This window comes from Scyliorhinus torazame, chromosome 3 (genome assembly GCF_047496885.1).
Source record: "Scyliorhinus torazame isolate Kashiwa2021f chromosome 3, sScyTor2.1, whole genome shotgun sequence".
Taxonomy (NCBI): Eukaryota; Metazoa; Chordata; class Chondrichthyes; order Carcharhiniformes; family Scyliorhinidae; genus Scyliorhinus; species Scyliorhinus torazame.
The window spans coordinates 315,351,635-315,376,526 of NC_092709.1; the positions used below are offsets into that span (position 1 = coordinate 315,351,635).

General features: G+C 48.8%; 1 protein-coding gene and 1 non-coding gene across 2 annotated transcripts in view; one reads left to right on the forward strand and one right to left on the reverse strand.

The window, feature by feature from the left end:
* LOC140409249 (lysine-specific demethylase 3A-like) overlaps window positions 1-24,892 on the forward strand; it is a 119,390-nt gene that overhangs the window by 24,795 nt on the left and 69,703 nt on the right. The window contains exons 3-7 of the mRNA XM_072497581.1: window positions 5,751-5,864; window positions 10,465-10,570; window positions 12,798-12,922; window positions 18,004-18,100; window positions 19,784-20,325. Coding sequence (XP_072353682.1) covers window positions 5,751-5,864; window positions 10,465-10,570; window positions 12,798-12,922; window positions 18,004-18,100; window positions 19,784-20,325 — 984 coding nt within the window. The remainder of the gene's footprint in view (window positions 1-5,750; window positions 5,865-10,464; window positions 10,571-12,797; window positions 12,923-18,003; window positions 18,101-19,783; window positions 20,326-24,892) is intronic.
* Window positions 21,373-21,445, reverse strand: trnaa-ugc (transfer RNA alanine (anticodon UGC)). The gene has a single exon. It is a non-coding gene; the product is annotated as a tRNA-Ala (tRNA).

The following is a 24,892-nucleotide window of genomic DNA, read 5'->3' on the forward strand; positions in this document are numbered from 1 at the left end:
TTTCTTTTTACTGATGTGTATTGTAATTTACTTCTCTTTGCATTGTTACAGAATTCAAGTTAATGGTGGGTTGATTGGCATTCTGTGTTGCGACGGTTAAATCTTATGTTAGTGAATTGTATGGGTTGGATTGTTGGTTTTGTTTTTTTTTCTTTCTCTGGGACTGGGTGGAAGGGGACGATATCTCTTGGCGGGGGGAGCTCGTGAAGTCCGCTAGTGAATGGAGGTGAGGTGAGAGGAGGGCTGCGGACGTTGGAGCCTGGATAGCAGGCTTCAATGGGCCTATGAGGCGAGCGAGGGGGAGGGGGGGGGGGGGGCGGGGGGGAGGAGGGATTGATGCTGGGAGATGGTTTTTCAGGGGGAAATGTAAGGGGGGGGGTTCTTGGGAGGGGGGGGGGGAAGGGGTTCGATGTTAACAATGGACAGGGGCGGGTCAGGCTTATGGGGCAGGGCTCGGTGGTATGGTGATGGTGGATAAGAAAGGTGGGGGGGGGGTGAGAGGCCCCCAGTAAGAATAGTCACGTGGAACGTGAGAGGGCTAGGAGGTCCGGTCAGGAGGTCAAGGGTACTTTCACATCTTAAAAGTTTGAAAGCCGATGTAGCAATGCTGCAGGAGACTCACTTGAGGGGGAAGGACCAGGTGAGACTTAAAAAGGGCTGGGTTAGCCAAGTGTTTCACTCTGGATTTGATGGAAGGGCTCGAGGGGTAGCGGTGTTGGTCAGCAAAAGGATACGCTTCCAAATGGAGAAGGTGGTGGCAGATCAGGGGGTTAAATATGTGATTGTGACAGGGGTGCTGGAGGGGAGGTTAGTGGTGCTGTTAAGTGTATACGGTCCCAATTAGGACGATGTGGGATTCGCGAAGAAGGTGTTTGGGGCCATTCCCGACTTGGACACACACAAGCTGATTGTGGGGGGGGGGAATTGGAACTTGGTGCAGGAGCCCAGGTTGGACAAATCACGGCCGCGCTCGCTGGTCCCATCAGGGGGGGGCGAAGGCGCTGGCTGGCTAATGGTGGAAATGGGAGGGGCGGACCCTTGGAGGTTCCTGCACCCAAGGGAACGGGAATATTCGTTTTTCTCAGCGGTCCATAAGGTATACTCGCGGATCGACTTTTTTGTGGTGGGAAAGGCTTTGTTGGCTGTGGTCAAGGGGTCGAATACTCGGCAATTGCAGTGTCAGATCATGCTCCGCATTGGGTGGATATGGTACTGGAGACGGGGGTAGCGCAGAGGCCGAGGTGGAAACTGGATGTGGGGCTTTTGGGGAACCAAGTGTTCTGTGAGAAAATTGGAAAGGTGATTAAGGAATATGTAGGTTTCAGCTGGACAGGTGAGGGTGTCGAAGGCAGTCGTCTGGGAGGCTCTAAAGACGGTGGTGAGGGGTCAGGTAATTTCGTTTAAGGCCAGGGTGGACAAAGAGGAGAGGTTGGAGCAGCAGAGAGTAATAGATGAGATGTTGGAGGTAGATAGGAGTTATGCAGAAGATGGGGACCCAGCAAAGCTGGAAAAGAGGAAGCAACTAGAAACTACAGGCGAGCTTCGACCGACTGTCCACCAGGAAGGCCGTGCGGCAACTGAGACGAGCAAGGGGTGCAGTTTGTGGTAGTCGGTATTAGGGGTATTACGGTACCCTGAATAATGCTGTAAGACCATTGGTGTGGGAGGTACCTGAGACTGCTGTTTTCATTGGTGAAGCCTGCCTGCTGGTTCCGCCCAGTAAGGCGGAGGAGTATAAGAGCCTGTGTCTCCCCAGCAGCTGCATTCTGTACCTGCGCTGCTGGGGGAAACATTTAGTGCAATAAAACCTTCAATTGTCTCCAATCTCGTCTCAGGAGTTATTGATCGAGCATCACAGTTTATGAACATGGAGATAAGGCAGTATGTTAGCAGGTCAGCTCTGGAGGGAAGCAGCAGCAAGGGAAATTCTTCAGGTGAGGGATAGGGCAGGGAGGTTGATGGTGGCTCCGGAGAGGATTAACAAGGTTTTTGAGGAGTTTTATGAGAGGTTGTGCAGGTCCGAGCCACCTGTGAGATGCAGTGGGAGACCGTGAGTTGCAGGAATATCTAAACGGGTTGGAGTACCCGAGGCTAGGGGAGGGGGACAGGGCTACATTAGAAGGAGCAATAGTGGAGCAGGAGATAAAGGATGCGATTGGGAGTATGTAGTCAGGAAAGGTGGCAGGGCCGGATGGTTTTCCGGTGGAATATTATAAAAAATTCAAGGATAAGTTGGCACCCCTGATGGTGGGGATGTTTGAAGAGGCGATAGAGAAGGGGATGTTGCCACAAACCTTGGGGCAGGCATCTATTTCCCTGTTACTAAAAAAAGATAAGGATCCGACGGAGTGTGGGTCGTATAGGCCCATATCACTTCTGAATGTGGATGCAAAGGTATTGGCGAAGGTACTGACGGGTAGGCTGGAGGAGTGCCTTCCGAAGGTGATAGGTGAGGATCAGGCGGGGTTCGTGAGAGGGAGGCAGCTTTTTTCGAACATTAGGAGGGTTTTGAACGCCGTTATGGCACCGGCAGAGGGGAAGGAAACAGGTGGTTGTGGCATTGGATGCCGAGAAGGCGTTTGACCGGGTAGAATGGGGGTACTTGATGGCAGTTCTGGAGCGGTTTGGGATTGGACCAAGATTTGTGAACTGGGTAAAGCTAAGGAGCCGAAGGCGAGTGTCCGCACAAATAATATCAGTTCGAGATACTTTTCTCTCCACCGTGGGATGAGACCGGGATGTCCTATGTCCCCCCCTGCTGTTTGCACTTGCGATTGAGCTGTTGGCCATCGCATTGAGAAGTTCGGGAGTATGGAAAGGAATAGTGCGGGGGGGGGATAGAGCACAGGGTGTCCTTATATGCCGACGACTTGCTGCTGTATGTGTCGGAGCTGAGTGCGTCGGTAGGGGGAATATTGTTTGGGTCTTTCTCGGGGTACAAACTAAATCGTGACAAGAGTGAGTACTTTGTGGTGTCTCGGCCGGGGGCAGGGACTCACTTTAGATATCTGGGGGTGCAGGTTGCCCGGGAGTGGGGGAGGCTTTGCAGGTACATCATCACTAGTTTGGTGGGGGAGAGTGCAAGCCGATCTGGCAAGGTGGGATGGCCTTCCTCTGTCACTGGCAGGTCGGGTACAGGCGATTAAAATGAATGTATTGCCGCGATTTCTGTTTATTTTTCAATGCCTACCGATTTTCCTGCCAAAGTCTTTTTTCAGGGAGATTGAGGGAAGGATTACCTCGTTCATGTGGGGTGGGAAGGTGGCCAGAGTGAGACAGGTGCTGCTACAGAGGGGAAGGCAGGCAGGGGGTTTGGGTCTCCCGAACCTGATGTACTACTACTGGGCGGCGAATGTGGAGAAAGTGCGGAGCTGGGTCAGAGGGGTTGATTCCAGTGGGTCAGAATGGAGGTGAGTTTGTGCAGGGGGTCAGGACTGAAAGCACTATCAACAGCGCCGCTCCCGATAGCTCCGGGGAAATACTCGGGGATCAGGTAATAATAGCTTCATTGAAAATCTGGAGGCAGTTTCGCCAACACTTCGGGTTGGGTTTAGGGTCAAGGGAAATGCCGATTCGGGGAAACCACAGATTTGAGCCAGGGAAGTGGATGGAAGTTTTCGGAAATGGGAAGGGAAGGGGATTAAGACGCTCAAAGATTTGTTTCTTAGGGGTTGGTTTTCAGGATTGAGGGAGCTGGAAGCAAAGTATGGGCTGGAGCAGGGAGAAATGTTTAGATACATGCAGGTTTGAGATTTTGCCAGAAAGGAAATACAGAGCTTCCCGGAGGAACTGGCCTCCACATTGCTGGAGGAGGTGCTGACGACAAGGGGACTGGAGAAGGGGCAGTGTCAGCGGTGTACGGAGCTATTTTGGAAGAGAATAAGGCATCACTGGAAGGGATCAAAGCAAAGTGGGAGGAAGAGCTGGGAGAGGTTATAGAGGACGGGGTCTGGTGTGAGGTGCTCCGGAGAGTAAATGCCTCCATCTCGTGCGAGGTTGGGGCTGATACAGCTGAAGGTGGTATACAGAGCCTCACGAGGGCGAGGATGAGCCGATTATTTGGAGGAGTAGAAGATGTGTGTGAGCATTGCGGGGGGTGGGGGGGGGGCGCAAATCACGTTCATATGTTTTGGTCCTGTCCAAAGCTAGAGGAGTACTGGAAGAAGGTATTTAAGGTAATTTCCAAGGTGGTGCACGTGAAAGTGGACACGCGTCCCCAGGAGGAAACGGGTGCGGAGGCAGATATCGTAGCCTTCGCCTCGTTGATCGCCCGAAGGCGGATCCTGCTGGGATGGAGAGCAGCCTCTCCACCCTGTGCCCTGGCGTGGCGGGGGGACCTGTTGGAATACTTGACCCTTGAGAAGGTTAAGTTTGAACTGAGGGGAAGGACGGAGGGGTTCTACAAGTCATGGGCATTATTCATAATGCACTTTCAACAACTGGATAACATCGAACATTAGTTGGGGGGGGTGGATGGGAGGGTTGGGGGGAGGGGGGGGGGGCTGTGTATATTAAGGGTGACTATGGGTAATCCCTGATTCATCTTTGTCATTTGTTTATGCAAACATGTGGGCTGATGTTTGGTGGGAGGATGGGATCGTTGTTATCGATATGGGGATTGACATATCTGTTGCTGATTATTGTTTATTGTTGGTGGGTGTAAATTCAGGAGAAAATGTGAAAAAGGAGAATAAGAATTTTTTTTTAAAAACCTATGCCCTCAAGTAATTGACTCTTCCACCCTGGGGAAAAAGCTTCTGGCTATCCCCTCTGTACATGCCCCTCATAATCTTGTAGACTTCTATCCGGTCACCCCTCAATTTCCATCGTTCCAGTGAGAACAAACCATGTTTTCCGACGTCTCCTCATAGCTAATGCCCTCCATACCAGGCAACATCCTGGTAAATGTTTTCTGTACCCTGTCCAAAGCCTCCACATCCTTCTGGTAGTATGGCGACCAGAATCTAACACTATTCCAAGTGCGGCCTAACTAAGGTTCTATACAGCTGCAACATGGCTTGCCAAATTTTAAATTCAATGCCCCGGCCGATGAAGGCAAGCATGCTGTACGCCTTCTTGACTACCTTCTCCACCTGTGTTGCCACTTTCAGTGACCTGTGTATCTGTACACCCAGATCCCTCTGCCTATCAATACGCTTAAGGGTTCTGTCATTTACAGTATATTTCCCATCTGTACGACATTCCAAAATGCATTACTTCACATTTGTCCAGATTAAACTCCATCTGCCATCCCTCCACCTGAGTCTCCAACCGATCTATATCTTGCTGTATCCTCTGACGGTCCTCATCGCTATCTGCAATTCCACCAACCTCTGTGTTGTCCGCCAACTTGCGAATCAAATCAGTTACATTTTCCCCCAAATCACATGTGTGTGTATATATATATCCGCAAAGGTCCCAGCACTGATCCCTGAGGAACACCACTAGTCACAACCATTTAGAAAAGCACCCTTTGATTGCTATCCTCTGCCTTCTATGACCCAGCCAGTTCTGTATCCATCTTGCCAGCTCACCTATGATCACGGTGTGACTTCACCGTCTGTATCAGTCTGCCATGAGGCACCTTGTCAAAGGCCTTACTGAAGTCCTATATAGACAACATCCACTGCCCTACCCTCATCAATCATCTTCATCTCTGCCTCGAAAAAAGTTAGTAGCTTAAATACATTTTTAAGTCTTTCATGTCTCCGACTGAAAATAGTTTTTAAGTTGTGTTGATTGTGTTTCAGACTTTTAAATGCTTAATGGACAAAGTTGGTTTTGGATCGGTGACTCCTGTGGAATTTCTCACGGACAAGTACCGAATGTTTCTGCAAGATGAAATCCCTCTTCAGCCGTTAAAGGTAACCAATTTCACACTAACTTTGGATGAAGAAGGTCCTTTATTTCATTTGACCATGCTGCCTATTTAACAAACTGTTACCAGAACTCACTTTAAATGTCCCGCAATAATGTAGCGCTTTGCGCTCCAACATGCATGTGGACGTGGTCTGGGGCTCGAATCCATGAGTTTCTGCCACACCCAAGCTGACTGTTCCATGAAATGAGATGACTGGAGATTGAAACTCAGTAATACGTCACTTGTTCAACTTCAGAGGATTGCTCCAGTACCACACCTGCCATTCTTGCAACTTGATCCAAGACTATATTCTGCATTGACGTTCCAATTTCTGCCAATACACCATTTTGGGCTTTGATTTAGCTTGTCAATGTTTTAGGTAGGCCTTTGTAAAGATTTATTGTTTTGTGCCTTTCTATGCGGAGAGGGATGGGAGGGAATGCATTTTTGATTTAACAAAACCAACTGACACCAGATAGGATCATTTGAAATTGTGCTGGGAGGCCAAACTAGAAGGGATAGGATTCTAGGGATCACTGGATAGGGATAGGATAGCTGCTCTCTTTATATATTAACGATCTAGATGACGGGACTGGGGGCATTCTGGCTAAGTTTGCCGATGATACAAAGATAGATAGGTGGAGGGGCAGGTAGTATGGAGGAGGTGGGGAGGCTGCAGAAAGATTTAGACAGTTTAGGAGAGTGGTCCAAGAAATGGTTGATGAAATTCAACGTGGGCAAGTGCGAGGTCTTGCACTTTGGAAAAAAGAATAAAGGCATGGACTATTTTCTAAACGGTGACAAAATTCATAATGCTGAAGTGCAAAGGGACTTGGGAGTCCTAGTCCAGGATTCTCTAAAGGTAAACTTGCAGGTTGAGTCCGTAATTAAGAAAGCAAATGCAATGTTGTCATTTATCTCAAGAGGCTTGGAATATAAAAGCAGGAATGTACTTCTGAAGCTTTTTAAAGCATTAGTTAGGCTCCATTTAGAATACTGTGAGCAATTTTGGGCCCCACACCTCAGGAAGGACATACTGGCACTGGAGCGGGTCCAGCGGAGATTCACATGGATGATCCCAGGAATGGTAGGCCTAACATACGATGAACGTCTGAGGATCCTGGGATTATATTCATTGGAGTTTAGGAGGTTGAGGGGAGATCTAATAGAAACTTACAAGATAATGAATGGCTTAGATAGGGTGGACGTAGGGAAGTTGTTTCCATTAGCAGGGGAGACGAGGACCCGGGGGCACAGCCTTAGAATAAAAGGGAGTCACTTTAGAACAGAGATGAGGAGAAATTTCTTCAGCCAGAGAGTGGTGGGTCTGTGGAATTCATTGCCACAGAGGGCGGTGGAGGCCGGGACGTTGAGTGTCTTTAAGACAGAAGTTGATAAATTCTTGATTTCTCGAGGAATTAAGGGCTATGGAGAGAGAGAGGGTAAATGGAGTTGAAATCAGCCATGATTGAATGGTGGAGTGGACTCGATGGGCCGAATGGCCTTACTTCCGCTCCTATGTCTTATGGACACTACTGATTTCATAAAGGACCATTGTGTTTTAGAGATAAATGGGTTAACATATATCTAAAGTGTCAGAGAAATGACATGCCAATTTATTAGAACTCAAAATCCTTTTAGAAAGACCGCTTGCATCGGCCACCCCCCCCCCCCCCCCCCCCCCCCCCCACACACACGACATTAACTGCTGTAACTATTTGGAGCATTTCCATTCATTACACTGAGCTAATGGAAACTGCAGTTTCTGTTATTCCTGCCTCTTGGCCTCTGTGTTTAGAGGTTATGATGGTGATCTGTAGCTTACAGCTATTGCCACAACATAAATGACATGGAATAAACTTCTTAAAATGAGAACTAAATGTCGGGTTGACATAAGCTTGAGGATTTACGTGACTGGATTGGTGCGTATGTTTGATTTTACAATCTCCATTATCACAGTAGGGTTTCACAGTTTGATTGACAAGTGGCTATAGACTCTTCAAAGTGGGACTATGAATTCCAGTGTTCATTGTTATAAGGGATTGTGCACTTAAATGAAATGTTAGTTGTCATATTTAGTTGAATGAATGCAAATGTAAATCAGCTTTTATGATGAGGTGTTTTTCAATATAGTGAAGTCTGAAATAGATACTCCTGGATCCTGAGGTCTGCCCTTGCCTTGATGCCTGTGGTTCACCTGGTAGATATAAGGGGTGGGGGGTGGGGGAAAAACAGCATGAGTTGGCACAAAGGGGCTGTAACTGGCCATGGGGAACATAGCTTGCCATGGAGGAACATAAAGCTATGAGGTGGCATGGATGGGGCACGAGAGTTGAGGGTTGCAGGGATGTGTTTTTTTCCTATTTTCGAACACCGTGTTGGAAGCCCCGGGGCAGGCCAACTGCCCAGCCTGCCTTTGCACCCAGCAGCCTCCTTTCCAAATCACGTGCTCTGACTCCTATGCTAGTTTCCTTTCTATTTTAAAAAAATATATATTTATTAAAGTTTTTTAACACAATTTTTCTCCCTTACAAACAATACCCCCCCCCCCCCCCCCGTAACAAAAGAAAACGAGAAATCGCGCAGAGCAAGATATATACATGGCAAAATGATATATTTACACAGCTTTGTACACTGGCCCTCGCCCGTACGTGCCAGTTTCCCCAACTCTTCATGTTATCTCTTGCTCATCTCATCCACCCTCCCAGGCAGTGTCTCCCCCCCCCCCCCCCCCCCCCCCCCGCCCGCCCCCAAGGTTGCTGCTGCTGCTGACCGACCTTCCTCTAACGTTCCGCGAGATAGTCTAGGAACGGTTGCCACCGCCTGTAGAACCCCTGCGCAGACCCTCTCAAGGCGAACTTAATCCTCCCCAACTTTATGAACCCAGCCATATCATTTATCCAGGCCTCCAGGCTGGGGGGCTTCGCCTCCTTCCACATTAGCAAGATCCTTCGCCGGGCTTCTAGGGACGCAAAGGCCAGAATGCCGGCCTCTTTCGCCTCCTGCACTCCCGGTTCGTCCACTACTCCAAATATTGCTAGCCCCCAGCTTGGCTTGACCCGGACTTTCACCACCTGAGATTATGCTCCCGCCACTCCTCTCCAGAACCCCTCCAGTGCCGGGCATGACCAAAACATATGGACATGGTTCAGCGGGCTCTCTGAGCACCTTCCACATCTGTCCTCTACCCCAAAGAACCTACTCAACCTCGCCCCCGTCAAGTGCGCTCTGTGGACCACCTTAAATTGTATCAGGCTGAGCCTGGCACACGAGGAGGAAGAATTAACCCTACCTAGGGCATCAGCCCACAGACCTTCCTCGATCTCCTCCCCCAGCTCCTCGTCCCGTTTATCCTTCAACTCTTCTACCAGGGCTTCCCCCTCTTCTTTCAACTCCTGGTGTATTTCCGACACCTTGCCCTCCCCGGCCCATACACCCGAGATCACCCTATCTTGAACTTCTTCTGCCGGGAGCAACGGGAATTCCCTCACCTGTCGCCGCACAAAAGCCCTCACCTGCATATATTTGGGCAGCACGGTAGCATTGTGGATAGCACAAATGCTTCACAGCTCCAGGGTCCCAGGTTCGATTCCGGCTTGGGTCACTGTCTGTGCGGAGTCTACACATCCTCCCCGTGTGTGCGTGGGTTTCCTCCGGGTGCTCCGGTTTCCTCCCACAGTCCAAAGATGTGCGGGTTAGGTGGATTGGCCATGCTAAATTGCCCATAGTGTCCAAAATTGCCCTTAGTGTTGGGTGGGGTTACTGGGTTATGGGGATAGGGTGGAGGTGTAGACCTTGGGTAGGGTGCTCTTTCCAAGAGCCGGTGCAGACTCGATGGGCCGAATGGCCTCCTTCTGCACTGTAAATTCTATGATTCTATGATATATCTAAAGGCATTTCCTGGGGGGCTAGTTTCCTTTCTAAACCGTCTCGCCCACTGGACAACAGCATTTTTAAAGGTTTGGACCTGGGATTTCTCCCATATTTGCACACCCAACCTGGGGTAAAAACGGTGGGCTCCAGTGTAGAGTCCTGCAGATTTGTAAGGTGCTGCTAGGTAGTTCTGCAGTCATGTGCTGTACCACAGGTGGGTTACAGAGCAAAACATATGAGGTGGTTTTCCCTCACTTGATCCTGACCAGCTTATGTGTGTGGACATCATCTTGGGATGAGATAAGTCACAGCTGTGTTGCAGCCCTACTGTGAAGGTGATGATTAAGGTACAAAACGGTGGCAGCATGAGTCTGAACATAAAATATAAAAATGCCTTGTGACTTTGTAAAACAACCACTTCTCATTATGTACTTTGGCCTGTACTTTTAAGAAACAAAATTATTTATTGATTTTCAGAATGAATAGTGCCCAATTGTAATATTGCCTTCTGAAATCAATCCCATTGCAATATCTTCTATACAACCAAGACCTAAAATTGTGATTGTGCTAAGGCCATTCAGTGACTGACTGCCTATTTCTGTGTTCTTTCCCTGCCTTTTCAGTAAAACACTTTGCTTAAATGTTGAAGTTTGTAAATCAAAATTGAAGTGTGTAAAGTTTAACTTTTGTAGAGTAATCTTAAAAAAAATATATATTACATTGTTCAATAGATGAATAAGGATTGCTGGGCAAAACACCTCCAGGACAATGAGGAGATTTGTGCCAAGATTAAGGACTGGTTCATTAAAAAATCAACACAAGAACTTCTCCTATATGGTAAATATCCTACTTTTTTCCAAAGAATTATGAATCTTTACTTGTTAGTAACTTTGAAGACCTGTTTGTATTGTCATTGGTTTTCCTCTGTGTTCATTGCAAGTAAAGTTTTCTTTGAAGTGGAAATGACAATGATTGCTCTTGGCACATTGGGTGTCCGTGAACCTGCAGAAATCCTAACTGGCGTCTGAACTAAAATCTTCATAGTGAGAGATCTGAAACAAGAAACACAAAATGCACAGCAGGGCACTTGACATGGGTACGGTGGTGTTTGGGTGGTAACCATCATTCAGACCTGCCCCAGTTGTGGAGTGAAACTCAAAAAACAATCAAAGTGGCTAGTCCCCTCTGTTTCCAAATGTCATGATTTCTGGTTATATGGGGCAAGGTGGAGGAATCCTTGGCGCAGCTCAGGTGGATAGGCCATGTTAAATTGCCCCTCTGTGTCCAAAGGTTGGGTGAGGTTACAGGGATAGGGCAGGGGATTGGGCTTATGCGGGGTCGGTGCAGACTCAGTGGGCCGAATGGTCTCCTGCACTTTATGCATTCTTCTATGATTCTAACGTTGTGTTCAACATGCCACTTGCTCTAAGCTTAATTTAAAAAATAGATTTTAGAGTACCCAATTATTATTAAGAGTCAATTTAGCGTGGTCAATCCACCTACCCTGCACATCTTTGGATTGTGGGGGTGAGACCAATGCAGACATGGGGAGAATGTGTCAACTCCACACGGACAGTGCCCCGGGGCCGGGATAGAACCCGGGTCCTCGGTGCCATGAGGCAGCAGTGCTAACCACTGTGCCACTGTGCCACCCTCTGTTTAGTTCTCAAAGGATTAAATTCACAGGGCGATGCATTTGGAATAATAGATTACAATGTAAGATGGGCACCTGAAATGGTATGCTGGAGTCAATAAAAGATAATTTGAGGGTGGCATGGTAGCACAGTGGTTAGCACTGTTGCTTCACAGTGCCAGGGTCCCAGGTTCGATTCCCGGCTTGGGTTACTGTCTGTGCGGAGTCTGCACGTTCTTCCTGTGTCTGCGAGGGTTTCCTCCGGGTGTTCCGGTTTCCTCCCACAGGTCCCGAAATTGGGTAATTTGGACATTCTGAATTCTCAGTCTTCCCAAACAGGTGCCGGTGTGTGGCGACTAGGGGATTTTCACAGTAACTTCATTGCAGTGTTAATGTAAGCCTACTTGTGACAAAGATTATTATTATTACTAATGGTTCCCACTGTGTTCCTGTGACAACTCTCTCCATCTAAACTCACTGGGGAATCATTGACAATCTTGGTGGGCGGAATCTGTTTTTTGGTGGGCAGATAGTCAGTTTGACCGCAACTGGATACTGGAGTTAAGCTGACAGAGGGAAAAGTCTGCAGGGAGAGGTGCTTATACTCTGGGCTGAATGCAATTGTTATTCTGTAAGTCAAGTATTTTCTATTATGTTGAGTCGAGTTGCATTGAATGTAATTAATTTCAATGCAACTGTTGGACTGTACGTACACATGCTACCAATTTTTTTTTTTTTCTTTCTTCGTTCATGGGATGTGGGGGTCGCTGGCTCGGCCAGCCTTTATTGCTCATCCTTGAGGGCATTGTAAGAGTCAACCACATTGCTGTGGGTCTGGAGTCACATGTAGGCCAGACCAGGTAAGGGCGACAGATTTTGTTCCCTAAAGGACATTAGTGAACCAGATGGGCTTCACAATGGCTTCATGGCCATCATAAGACTTTTATTTCCAGATTTTTATTGCATTCAAATTCCACCACCACCCTAGTGGGATTTGAACTTGGGTCCCCAGAGCATTACCCTGGGTCTCTGGATTACTAGCCCAGCGATAATACCACTATGCCATTGCCTCCCCTGAACAGTTTTAACGATTCATATCCAACTTTTTATCTCCAAAGTCTTAGTCTGCCTTTGAAGAGATTGGCCTAGGCACATTTAAGAGCTCAGTGAGGCAGACACGAGTTCACCTGCACGTTGACTAGATTTGTGACTGACGTACTTGGTATTAAACTATTCGGATACTAATGGTGTAAAAATAGTCTTGATCAGACGGTCCACACTTTCAACTTTTGAAATGGGAATGAGCTAATTGTTTTCAATAATTAAGTAAATTTGATCTAATTAGTGTCTCTACAAAATGGTACTCTGAACCTCTATGAATAATTGGCAACCATAGTGCTCACTTTCAATCTATGTTCCTCTGTTTATCAGGTAATAGCAATCTGGCTGGCTATAAAGTTAAGGTTTTTGACTTGAAATCTGCTACACATTGGTGCCCAGCCACAGTGACTCATCAGGATTCTACAACTCGATTAATGCAGATTAAAAGCAAACAGGTAAAGAAAGTATTTTGACAGCAGTTAAACATGTACTCTTTTTTTTTTTTAAAACCCGTTTTATTCAAACTTGTATCAAAGTAGGTTACAGCAAATAAACATCCCGGGAAACATCCTTCCCAACAATCAACTATCCAGTTTGTACAGACTTTCCTCCTTTTACACCCCCCCACCCCCCTGCGACGAACAGCACCTCAAACATCTCCCACCTTTTCTCAAACTCCCCTTCTGAGCCCCTTAACCCATACTTTATCTTCTCTAACCGCAGGAACTCATACAGGTCACCCAACCATGCTGCTACCCCCGGTGGCGATGCCAACCGCCGCTCCAGCAAAATTCGTCGGCGTGCAATCAGAGAGGCGAAGGCCAAGACATCGGCCTTCCTCCTCTCCATGAGCTCCGGCTTCTCTGAAACCCCAAATATCGCCACCAAAGGGTCCGGGTCCACTCCCTCCTCCACTATCCTGGCTAAGACCGCGAACACTCCTGCCCAGAATCTTCCCAATTTTTCACTACCCCAAAACATGTGCGCATGATTCGCTGGCCCCCGTCCACACCCCCGAACCCCCTCCATACCTTTCGTGCAAAGTCCATAACCTGTAGATGCCTGAACTCACTCCCCCTCGGCAGCTCTACCCTCTCCCTTAGCTCCTCCAGACTAGCGAACCCTTCCTCCAAATACAAATCCCTCACCTTGTCCAGCCCCACTTCCCTTCACCTCCTGTACACACTATCCATCCCCCTGACTCAAATCCATGATTCTCGCACAGCGGCGTAAGCACCGACAGCCCTCCACCGGGCTCACTGAATACCTACTCGGAGCCATTGGCAATGCTGCCGTCACCATAGCCCTCAAACTAGGCCCCTTACAAGATTCCTCCTCCATCCTAACCCACTCTACCCGTTCTCCTTCCCACCACCGCCGCACATTGTCCACATTGGCTGCCCAATAATAATGAAGCAAGTTTGGCAACGCCAACCCCTCCTGCTGCCTCTGCCTCTGTGGCAGAGTCCTCCCCACCCTCAGCACCTTTCCTACCCATACAAAGTCAGAGATGATTGTGTCCACTTTCCAAAAAAAGACCTTTGGTATAAAGATCGGGAGAGCCTGAAAAATAAACAAGAACCTCGGCAGAATATTCATTTTCACTGCTTGGACCCTCCCCGCCAACGTTAAGTGCAGTGTATCCCACCTCTTAAGATCCTCCCTGGCCTCTTCCACCAGCTTCGTTAAGTTCCACTTATGGAGCCCCGTCCATTCCCTCGCTACCTGAATCCCCAAGTACCTAAACCTATCCCTCGCTACCGTAAATGGCATCCCCCCCTAAATTAGCCCGCTGTGTCAGCTCATTCACTGGGAATAGCTTGCTTTTCCCTCCATTCAGCTTGTACCCCGAGAACTGTCCAAACCTCCTCAACAGGCCCATAATCCTTCCCATACTCTCCAACGGATCCGAAACATACAGAAAGAGGTCATCGGCGTAGAGGGACCACCCGATGCTCCCTCTGTCCCCTCATTATCCCCTGCCACTCTGCCGACCCCCTGAGAGCCATCGCCAATGGCTCTATGGCCAGCGCAAACAGCAGCGGTGACAGCGGGCACCCCTGCCTCGTACCCCTGTGTAAGTCAAAGCTTTGTGAGCTCATATCATTCGTCCTCACCCTCGCTCTTGGCGCCACATACAGCAACCGCACCCATGCCACAAATCTTGGCCCAAACCTTCTCAAAACTTCGAACAAGTATCGACACTCCACCTGATCAAATACTTCCTCCCCGTCCATGGACACCACCACCTCCGGTACCAGAGCCACCGACGGATTCATCACCACATTCAACAGCCGTCTTGTATTACTCACGAGCTGCCTGCCCTTCATGAAGCCTGTTTGATCTTCTGCAACCACCCCCGGGACACAATCCTCCATCCTCCCCGTCAACAACTTAGCCAATACTTTCACATCCGTGTTCAATAGTGATATGGGTCTATACGGCCCACATTCCACCGGATCCTTCCCTTTTTTTGGGATTAGTGTGATTACTGCCCGCTTCATCGTCTCCGGCAACTCCCCCTTCTCCAGTGCTTCATTAAACGCCCCCAACAGATGTGGTACCAGGTCCGCCGCAAATTCCTTGTAAAATTCTGCCGGGTACCCATCCGGCCCAGGGGCCTTCTCCGACTTCATACCCCTGATACTATCCAGCACCTCCCTCAGCCCCACGGGCTCCTCCAACACCTGCCTCTTTGCTTCCTCCACCTGGGGAAATTCCAGCTCGTCCAGAAACCATCCCATGTCCTCCTCCTCCTGGGTCTGCCTCATAAAGTCCCTAGTTAAAAACTCTCTAAATGCCTCATTTATCTTCCCTGGCTCTGACACCACATCCCCAGTCCAGATCTTCAGTATTTCCCTGGACGCAGCCTGCCTCCGCAGCTGGTGCGCCAGCATGTGGCTCGCCTTCTCCCCATACTCGTATTGCACCCCTCTTGCCCTACACAGTTGCCCTACCGCCCTCTCCGTTGTCAGCCTGTCAAATTGTCCCTGCAACCTTTTCCTCCTCGCCAATTCCTCCACGGTGGGCACCCTCGAATATTCCCTTTTCATCCTCCACTATCTCGCTCACCAGACGGTCATGTTCCACCCTCCTTTCCTTCTTCGCACGAACCGTAAATGAGATTTCTCCCCGGACCACTGCCTTCAGTTCTTCCCAAAAAATGCCCGCCGACACCTCCCCATTCTGATTGAACGCCACATAATCCCTAATCGGCAACCGCACCTTATCGCAAAAACCCCCATCCGCCAACAGCCCCGAGTCAAACCTCCACCCTGGCCTCAGCTCTCGTCCCGTACTGAACCGAATATCCAGCCAGTGGGGTGCATGGTCCGAGATAACTATCCCCGCATACTCTGCACCCTCCACCCCAACCAAAATCTCCCGACTCACTACAAAGTAATCAATCCTCGAATACACCTTATGGAATTGTGAAAAGAAGGAATACTCCCTTCCCCCTGGGTTCTGAAAGTGTCATGGATCCACCATACCTATCCTCTCTATAAACCCCCCCCAGCTCCCTTGCCATTTGTACCCTACCCATCAACCTGGGGCTCGATCTATCCACCCTCGGCTCCAGGACACAGTTAAAATCTCCTCCCATGATCAACTGGTGAGTGGCCAAAACCGGGATTGCTACCAGCAACCCCTCATAAAACCCACATCATCCCAATTTGGGGAATACACATTTACCAACACTACCGGTGCCCCTTCCAATACCCCACTCACAATCACACATCTCCCACCTGGATCCCTCACCTCCTTCGCACTCACGATTCCCATTTTTCTGCTCATTAAAATCGCCATACCCCTCGATTTCAAATCAAACCCCGAGTGAAAAACCTGCCCGACCCACCCCTTCCTTGATCTAACCTGGTCCTTCACACGGAGGTGTGTCTCCTGCAAAAAGACAACCCCCGCTTTCAAGCTCCTGAGGTGCGCGAACACCCGCGACCTTTTAACCGGGCCATTCAGTCCCCGGACGTTCCACGGTACCAACCTTACCGGAGGCTTACGCCTCCAATCGCCTCTACCGTCCATCATCTTCCCCACTTAACTCCTGCCCTTTTAATTCCACTCAGTATCTAGCCCACCCCAGGTGGCCACTTTCTTCACCCTTGACCATGTCATCTCTCACCACCTGCCGCGTTGCAGAAACCCCCGGCTTTTCCCCTTCCCCTTCTTTCCCCCCCCCCCTTCCCCTTTCCCCCCTCCCCCTGGCCACCCCTCTTGGCCTTCGCCCCCACCACCTCACTTCCGTTCACCAGCATAACCTGGTAGCGAGGTTGCCCCTGCCCAAAGGCACATCCTAATGAATCCCCCCCCCCATCCCCCACTCAGCTCAAAGAAGAAGGCCTCCTGCTGGCCTTACCCTCCCCCACCCAAACAAGGACTTCCCCTGAACTCCAGGTAGCCTTCTCCAAAAGCAAACAAACAGATGTTAAACACAAACAGTCCCATGAAACAGGAGGGGGGACGGGAACATCCATCCCAACATAAACTTTTAACCCCTACAACTCCTTACAATCTCAACATTGAACAGACCCCCCCCCCCCAAAAAAAAAACGGCAAAAATCCCCCAATCCCTACACCCACTTCAAACATGCTCCTGACCATTACACAGTGCCAGCACGCCGGTTCCCAAGTATTGTTCACTCAGTTCTCCCCCAGTATATAGTCCTTCATGAAGTCTTCGGCCGCTTCTGGTGTCTCAAAATAATACTCTCAGCCTCCGAACGTCACCCATAATTTCGCCGGGTAGAGCACCCCAAACCTGATCTGCCCCCGGTACAGCACCGCCTTGGCCTTGTTGTAACCTGCCTGCCGTTTTGCCAACTCGGCTCCGATGCCCTGATAAACCGGACGTTATTTTCCACCCAGTCGCAGCTACGCTTCTCCCTGGCCCACTGTAGAATTTTCTTTCTGCACAAATTTATGGAGTCTCACGATCAAACATGTACTCTTCTAATCTGTCACTTTTTGTTCATAAATGGTGGGGTTTCAAATAAAAACAACTTTAAGTCCTTGAGTGAAGATGAGCTTTAGTATCTGTTCAAGTATATTGCTCTCTTTAGTAGTGACACATTGGATATTACTTGTACCCTGCAGCCCAGAGTGATTAATTGGATAATTTTATTTAGATTCTTTATAATCATAAACAGGGTTTTATTGTTGAGAGATTAAAATATTGAGGTTAAGGAATATCTTTGGGGAAAGTTGCAAAAATTCCTTCATAAGCTAAACTCAATGCTAAACTTGATAGCTGCCCATTGGTGTCGAAGCTAACCCTTCCAATTGTATTGCTTCATGAATCTGTACTTAATTTGTATAACCTACCTTGTGTTTGGTTGTGTTTTAAAGAATGCTGTCTGATTCCTAAGCCCCTAACCTCCAAGACTGGGCGACATTGTGAATTTAAATCTTTTGTTAATTTATTGCTCTTCCAGTAGACGATCTGCTTTGACAATTTTTTTTTTTTGTGAGCTTTCCAAGGTGGATTTAAGTAGCATGGATTTTTTTTTTTGAACTGTTGCAGTTTCCGGAGAAGCAAACAGTTGACCCTGCTTTGATACACATGGCTTTTCTTCATAATGAAGATATTGAGGCACTGACCAATGATGAAATGGAATTTGGTGAGTGGCTGGCACTTCTAGTTGACTGTTTTGTTTTTGTGCCCTAACTATCTCTCATGTTGGTATTTATGGATGAGTTGGGGTATAGACACAAGCTTTAGATTTAGATTTATTGTCACGTGTACTAAGATACAGTGAAAAGTATTGTTCTGCATCCAGTCCCGGCAGATCATTCCATACATGAAAAACATAGGACATACATAAACACACAATAGACATTGGTTGAAGCATACGGAGTGCAGTACTACTCAATAGAGAAGATACGTGGAGAGATCAGTTCAGTCCTTTAGAGGGTCATTCAGGAGTCTGGTAACAGTGGGGAAGAAGCTGTTTTTCAATCTGTTAGTGCCTGTTCTCAAACTTTTGTGTCTCATGCCTGAGGGAAGAGAGAATAACCTGAGTGGGAGGGGTCTTTGATTATGCTGCCTGCTTTCCCAAGGCAGCGGGAGGTGTAGACCAGGTTTGCGCGATGGACTGGGTTGTCTTCACGACTCTCTGTGGTTTCTTGCCTACTTGCTAACCTGATCGGTCTCTCGTAGGCCACCCCTCAGAGACTCTTTGGAGAAAATGGTCTGAGCAGGTCCCAGGTTAATTTAGATGTTAATCACTGTTAAGTGACTGATAGTTTCATTGAGTTTTTCAGGCTCCAAGCAATTGGCCACTTACGCAGCAAAAAAGAAAATCCTGTTCTTAAAATAACACCTGCTTGACCCCACTGTCCTGTCGCATCTCTACTTTAGCTTTATCCTCAAATCCTTGAACGTGTAGTCCTCTCTCAAATCCATGTTTCTGTTTCTCGGAACTTCATGTTTGAATCCCTCCAGTTGGGTTTTCTCCCCTGCCTCAGTACCAAATGGCTCTTGTAAAAGTCACAAGTAAACTTCTATGTGATTCCGATAAACTTAATCTATCATTCCTTGTTCTTCTCAACCTGTCAGCAGCCCATTACACGGTTGACCACTGTATTCTCTGCTGTCTCTCCACTGTTGTCCAGCTGGATTGGACTGCTCTCACTAGGTTCCATTCGTATTTATCTTAACAGCAGCCAGAGAATCGTCCTTCATCCTTCTCCTACATTGTTGCTTCTTCTAGGCGCAATCTACCCTTGCTGCCCTCCTATTTCTCAACTGCGTGCTGCCCCTCGGCGACATCATCCGAAAGCGAAGCATTAGGTTTCACATGTATGCTGATGACACCCAACTCTACCTCCCCTTCGCAGTCACGAGGTCAAAACCCTGGAATACTCGGGACCCTATCTTAAAGAGCAGCTAGCTTGCCGGCACAAAAAGAGTTGGTGAGTGACCATTTTTTCAGGTCACCTGCTGCAGAGTTTATACACCTAGCAGTTAAAATGGGAGCAGGGAGTCGAAACCAAGTGTAGATTTCAGGGGAAGCAGCATTGGAAGTTGAGGAATAATTGAGCAGGGTGTGCGTACCTCAGTCTTCATTGTAAATCCTCCCATTCTGCTGTTACTCTTATCTCCAACATAAATTCATGACCGCACCTATAATGAAAACAGCTGGTGTAAACTGGGTTGGGAAGTAAATAAAGTGCCCACTGGCCTTGATTGGGCATACATCGTTGCTGATAAAGGTTGCACTCTTTGCATTATACTGCAGCAATGGTATGCAATAGATTGCAATTCCAACTCCCTGCTTTAACTTCAGAATCGTTGTGTGCAGATAAATCCGTAAAAGCATGCTGTACAAAAAGAAAGTCTGCCGATGGCCACAATGACGGTGGAGTAAAGAGAAAAAAGTGCATTACGTTGACCGAGAGGAAAGAACGCAACTCTGGAGTGACTGAGCAAAGTGAGGACCAATGCAGTTATGAGCAATCGCCGCCTTCAGATGCAGGATCATTCACAAGACACAATAATGTGAAAGTGAGCCAGTTCCTAGAATCCAGAACTTGCCACCTAAATGGACTACTTACAAAGGAAGGTATTGGAAACGTGAAGGTTGCGGCTCCTCAAAAACCAAAGCCTTTGTTTGGGTTCGGCAACAGTTGGAATAGTTTTAATCATGTTTTCTCAACTTGGGCGACTGATAATGGAAGAACGTTAGTGGTTGAGGACAAACCTCAGCCGGGGACTAACTTTCTGACACCCCTTCGAGAGGCAGGTCCATCGCCGTGTGCAGAGCCTGTCTTTTCTGGACTTCAGAAACCTGAACATTCTTCGATACAGTCAAGAAAAGAAACGACCACTTGCTCATCCTTTGAAGTAAGGCTTATTTTTCTGACTGCTTTTCTTCTTTCAGTGGTGTTGATTCTGATGAGATTTAATTTTGCAGATTGACAGCTTGTATTGAGGCTGATCATGGACAATGAAGTGCTGGAATGCGCACTGTTGAATTATTTGGCTGATATGAATAGTATACTGTGCGCACTTCTAGACCAGAAGGTGAAAAACTAAGACTCTCACGCATCATACAACCTGTGAGGTTATGTCAAAGGGCTGAATAGGCTGGGGGCATTTTCCTCTAGAAAAAAGACCAAATATTATCAAGGGATTTGATGGGGTAAAGGCAGAGAAGATGTTCCCATTCGTAGAGAGGACAAACCTAGGGGCTATAAATGTAAGATAACAAATGGCGAAACCAGCATTCAGGCGAAAAACAGTGAATTCAGTAGGAACTTTGGCTAGAAAATGGTAAGAATGTGGCTCTCGTCCCTACAACGGTGGACACTGTTGCCTCACAGTGTCAGAGACCTGGGTTCAATTCCAGCCTTGGGTGACTGTCTGTGTGGAGTTTGCATGTTCTCTCCAAATCTGTGCGGGTTTCCTCCAGGTGCTCTGGTTTCCTCCCACAGTCCAAAGATGTGCAGGTTAGGTGGATTGGCCATGATAAAATTGTCCCTTTGTGTTCAAAGATGTGCAGGTTAGGTGGGGGAGTGGGTCTCGGTAGGGTGCTCTTTCAGAGGGTCGGTGCAGACTCGATGGACCGAATGGTCTCCTAATCTTTATTGTCACAAGTAGGCTTACATTAACACTGCAGTAAAGCTACTGTGAAAAGCCCCCAGTAGTCACACTCTGGCACCTGTTCGGGTACACTGAGGGAGAGTTCAGAATATCCCAATTACCTAACAGCGCATCTTTTGGGACTTGTGGGAGGAAACCGGAGCACCCGGAGGAAACCCACGCAGACACGGGGCGAACGTGCAGACTCCGCACAGACCGTGACCCAAGCCGGGAATCGAACCTGGGACCCTGGCGCTGTGAAGTAACACCGTGCTAACCACTGTGCTACCGTATTGTTCTAAATCAAAGTGGAGAATATGGGCATTGATCCCACGACCTCTCACGTGCAAAGCGAGCGCTCTACCATTTGAGCTAATTCCCCCTTCTGCACTGTAGGAATTCTATGGTTCTATGACTCTAAGGAGTAGTTGAGGTGAACGGGACAGATGCGGTGAACGGGAAGCGCGATAAATATAAAGGACAAAACAATTCTGGGATATGCTGACAGCTTTAACACCGACAGCTACCTTGTATTTATATAGCACCTCTAATGAAACACAATATCCCAAGGAGTTGCAGGGGAACATTGTAAAGCAAAACCTGACTTTGCCAAAAGAGATGGCCAAAAACTGGTCAAGGAGGTAGGTCTTTAAGGAATGTCTGAAAGGTAGAGTTGGTGAGGTTTAGGGAGGAAAATTCAAGGACTGGCCATCTGTGGTGGGGCAATGAAAATCCGGGATGCTGGAGATCCGAATGAGACGATTGCGATCTCTCTTGAGGTTTGTTGCAGGGATTGATTAGAGATGTAGGGAGAGGGACGAGGGGGGTGGAGGAGTTGGAAAAATGAGGACAAGAATTATAAAACCAAGGTGTTGCTTGACTGGGAGCCAGTGAGCACAGGTGAGGGGTGAACTCGGTGAGAGTAAGGACGCTGTGACCGCAAAGCTTTGGATGACTTCCAGTTTGCAGGGGTTAAAATGTGTGGTCAGACAGAATGAAGGTGATGAAGACTGGGAGGAAGCTCATTTGGAGCATCAACACTGGCAAAGACAACATGGTTGTCAAGTACACAAGCTTGTTCAGTAAAATGATAAGTTGGTTCAGCTGCAACACTGGCTATGCTGTGTGCCCACTGCCTCTACTAACCTGTCATTTGCATCAGATGATTTAAAATAACTCTTGGTTCGTCTCTGAAACTTCTCCGGTGGTTCAGGAGGGAAACTCTCTGACACCTGTTTCCCCTCTGCCCACCCAGCCCTGTACTCCACCAATCTCTCCAATGAACAAACAGAAAAGCACCAAACCAGACATGTTTACAGTAATTTGGTAACAATTAATTCGGCAACGTTTTCTGAGGTTCAGTGGACGTGTGATTTACAGGTTGAGGATTTGGACGAAATACCTTGACCTGACCAATTCGAAAATGGTCAGGCAGTAGTTTGAATTTTTTTATTTTAAAAATATTTTAATTCAATTTTAGCAAATTTTCAACAAAACCCACCCCCCTTACAGAAAAAAGAAAAGCATAAAACACACAGATCAACATTGTACACTTTTATATCACAAATTCCCCCAATGTACAAACTCTTCCCCCCCCCCCCCCCCCCCCCCCCCCCCCCCCCCCCGTTGCTGCTGCTGCTGACCTCCTCCTAACGTTCCGCGAGAAAGTCTAGGAACGGTTGCCACGGCCTGAAGAACCCTTGCACAGACCCTCGCAAGGCAAACTTTACCCTCTCCAATTTAATGAACCCTGCCATGTCGCTGATTCAGGCTTCTACGCTTGGGGGCATCGCATCCTTCCACTGTAGCAGAATCCTCTGCCGGGCTACCAGGGACACAAAGGCCAGAATACCGGCCTCTTTCGCCTCCTGCACTCCCGGCTCCTCCGATACCCCAAATAATGCTAACCCCCAGCTCGGCCTGACCCGGGTGTTCATCACCTTAGACACAGTCCTCGCAAAGCCCCTCCAAAACCCATCCAGTGCTGGACACGCCCAGAACATATGACCGTGGTTTGCTGGGCTCCCCGAGCACCTCACACACTTGTCCTCTACCCCAAAAAACCTACTCAACCTCGCCCCTGTCATATGCGCTCTGTGAGTAACTTTGTACTGTATTAGGCTGAGCCTGGCGCAAGAGGACGAAGAATTAACCCTACCCAGGGCATCAGCCCACAGAACCTCATCTATCTCCTCCCCAAGCTCCTCCTCCCATTTACCCTTTAGCTCCTCCGCCGAGGTCTCCTCCTCTTCCTGCATCTCCTGATAGACCGCCGAGACCTTGCCTTCTCCAACCCGCACACCCGAGAGCACCCTATCTTGAATCTTACGTGCTGGAAGCAGCGGAAATTCCCTCACCTGCCGTCTCACGGACGTCCTCACCTGCATGTACCTGAAGGCGTATCCAGGGGCAGCCCAAATTTCTCCTCCAGCGCCCCAAGGCTCGCAAACGTCCCATCTATAAACAGGTCCCCCATTCTTTTAATCCCTGCCCGATGCCAGCTCAGAAACCCCCCATCCATTCTCCCCGGGACGAACCGATGGTTCTCTCAGATCGGGGACCAAACCGAGGCCTCTACCTCACCCCTGTGGTGCCTCCACTGCCCCCAAATTTTCAGAGTCGCCGCCACCACTGGACTCGTGGTGTACCTTGTCGGCGGGAGCGGCAGCGGCGCTGTCACCAGCGCTCTCAGACTCGTGCCCACACAGCACACCATCTCCAGCCTCTTCCACGCCGCCCCCCTCCCCCTCCATTATCCAGTTACGGATCATCGCCACTTTGGCAGCCCAGTAGTACCCACATAGATTGGGCAAGGCTAGCCCTCCTCTGTCCCTGCTATGCTCCAGGAACACCCTATTTACCCTCTGGGTCTTATTCGCCCACACGAATCCCATGATGCTCCTGCTGACCCGTTTAAAAAAGGCCTTCAGGATCAGGATGGGAAGGCACTGGAACACAAAGAGGAACCTCGGAAGGAGCGTCATTTTCACCGACTGCACCCTACCCGCCAGCGACAGTGGCAACATATCCCACCTTTTAAACTCCTCCTCCATCTTCTGCTCCACCAGCCGCGTTAAATTGAGCTTGTGCAGGGCCTCCCAACTCCGAGCCACCTGGATCGTCCGGTACCGAAAGCTCCTTTCCGCCCTCTTCAGCGGAAGCTCGTCTATCTCCCTTCCCTGGTCCCCTGGGTAAATTACAAAGAGCTCCCTCTTCCCTACGTTAAGCTTATATCCGGAAAAGTCCCCAAACTCCCCGAGGATCCGCATAACCTCCGGCATCCCCTCCACTGGGTCAGCCACACAATAACAGGTCATCGGCATACAGCGACACCCGGTGTACCTCCTCTCTCTCTCTCTCTCTCTCTCTCTCTCTCTCTCTCTCTCTCTCTCTCTCTCTCTCTCTCTCGCTCTCTCTCTCTTTCCCCCCCCCCCCCCCCCCCCCAGTTCCTGGACTCCCTCAGTGCCATGGCCAAAGGCTCAATTGCCAATGCGAACAACAAGGGGGCTAGGGGACACCCCTGTCTTGACCCCCGGTACAGCCGAACGTATTCCGACCTCCGCCGGTTTGTGGCCACACTCGCCACCGGGGCTTTATAAAGTAGCCTAACCCCTCCCCTCCCCGAACCCAAACCTCCTCAACACTTCCTAAAGATACTCCCACTCCACCCCTAAAGATACTCCCACTCCACCCTATCGAAGGCCTTCTCTGCGTCCATAGCCGCCACTACCTCCACTTCCCCCTCCATTGCAGGCATCATAATTACGTTGAGGAGCCCCCGCACATTGGTGTTCAACTGTCTACCCTTCACAAATCCCGTCTGGTCCTC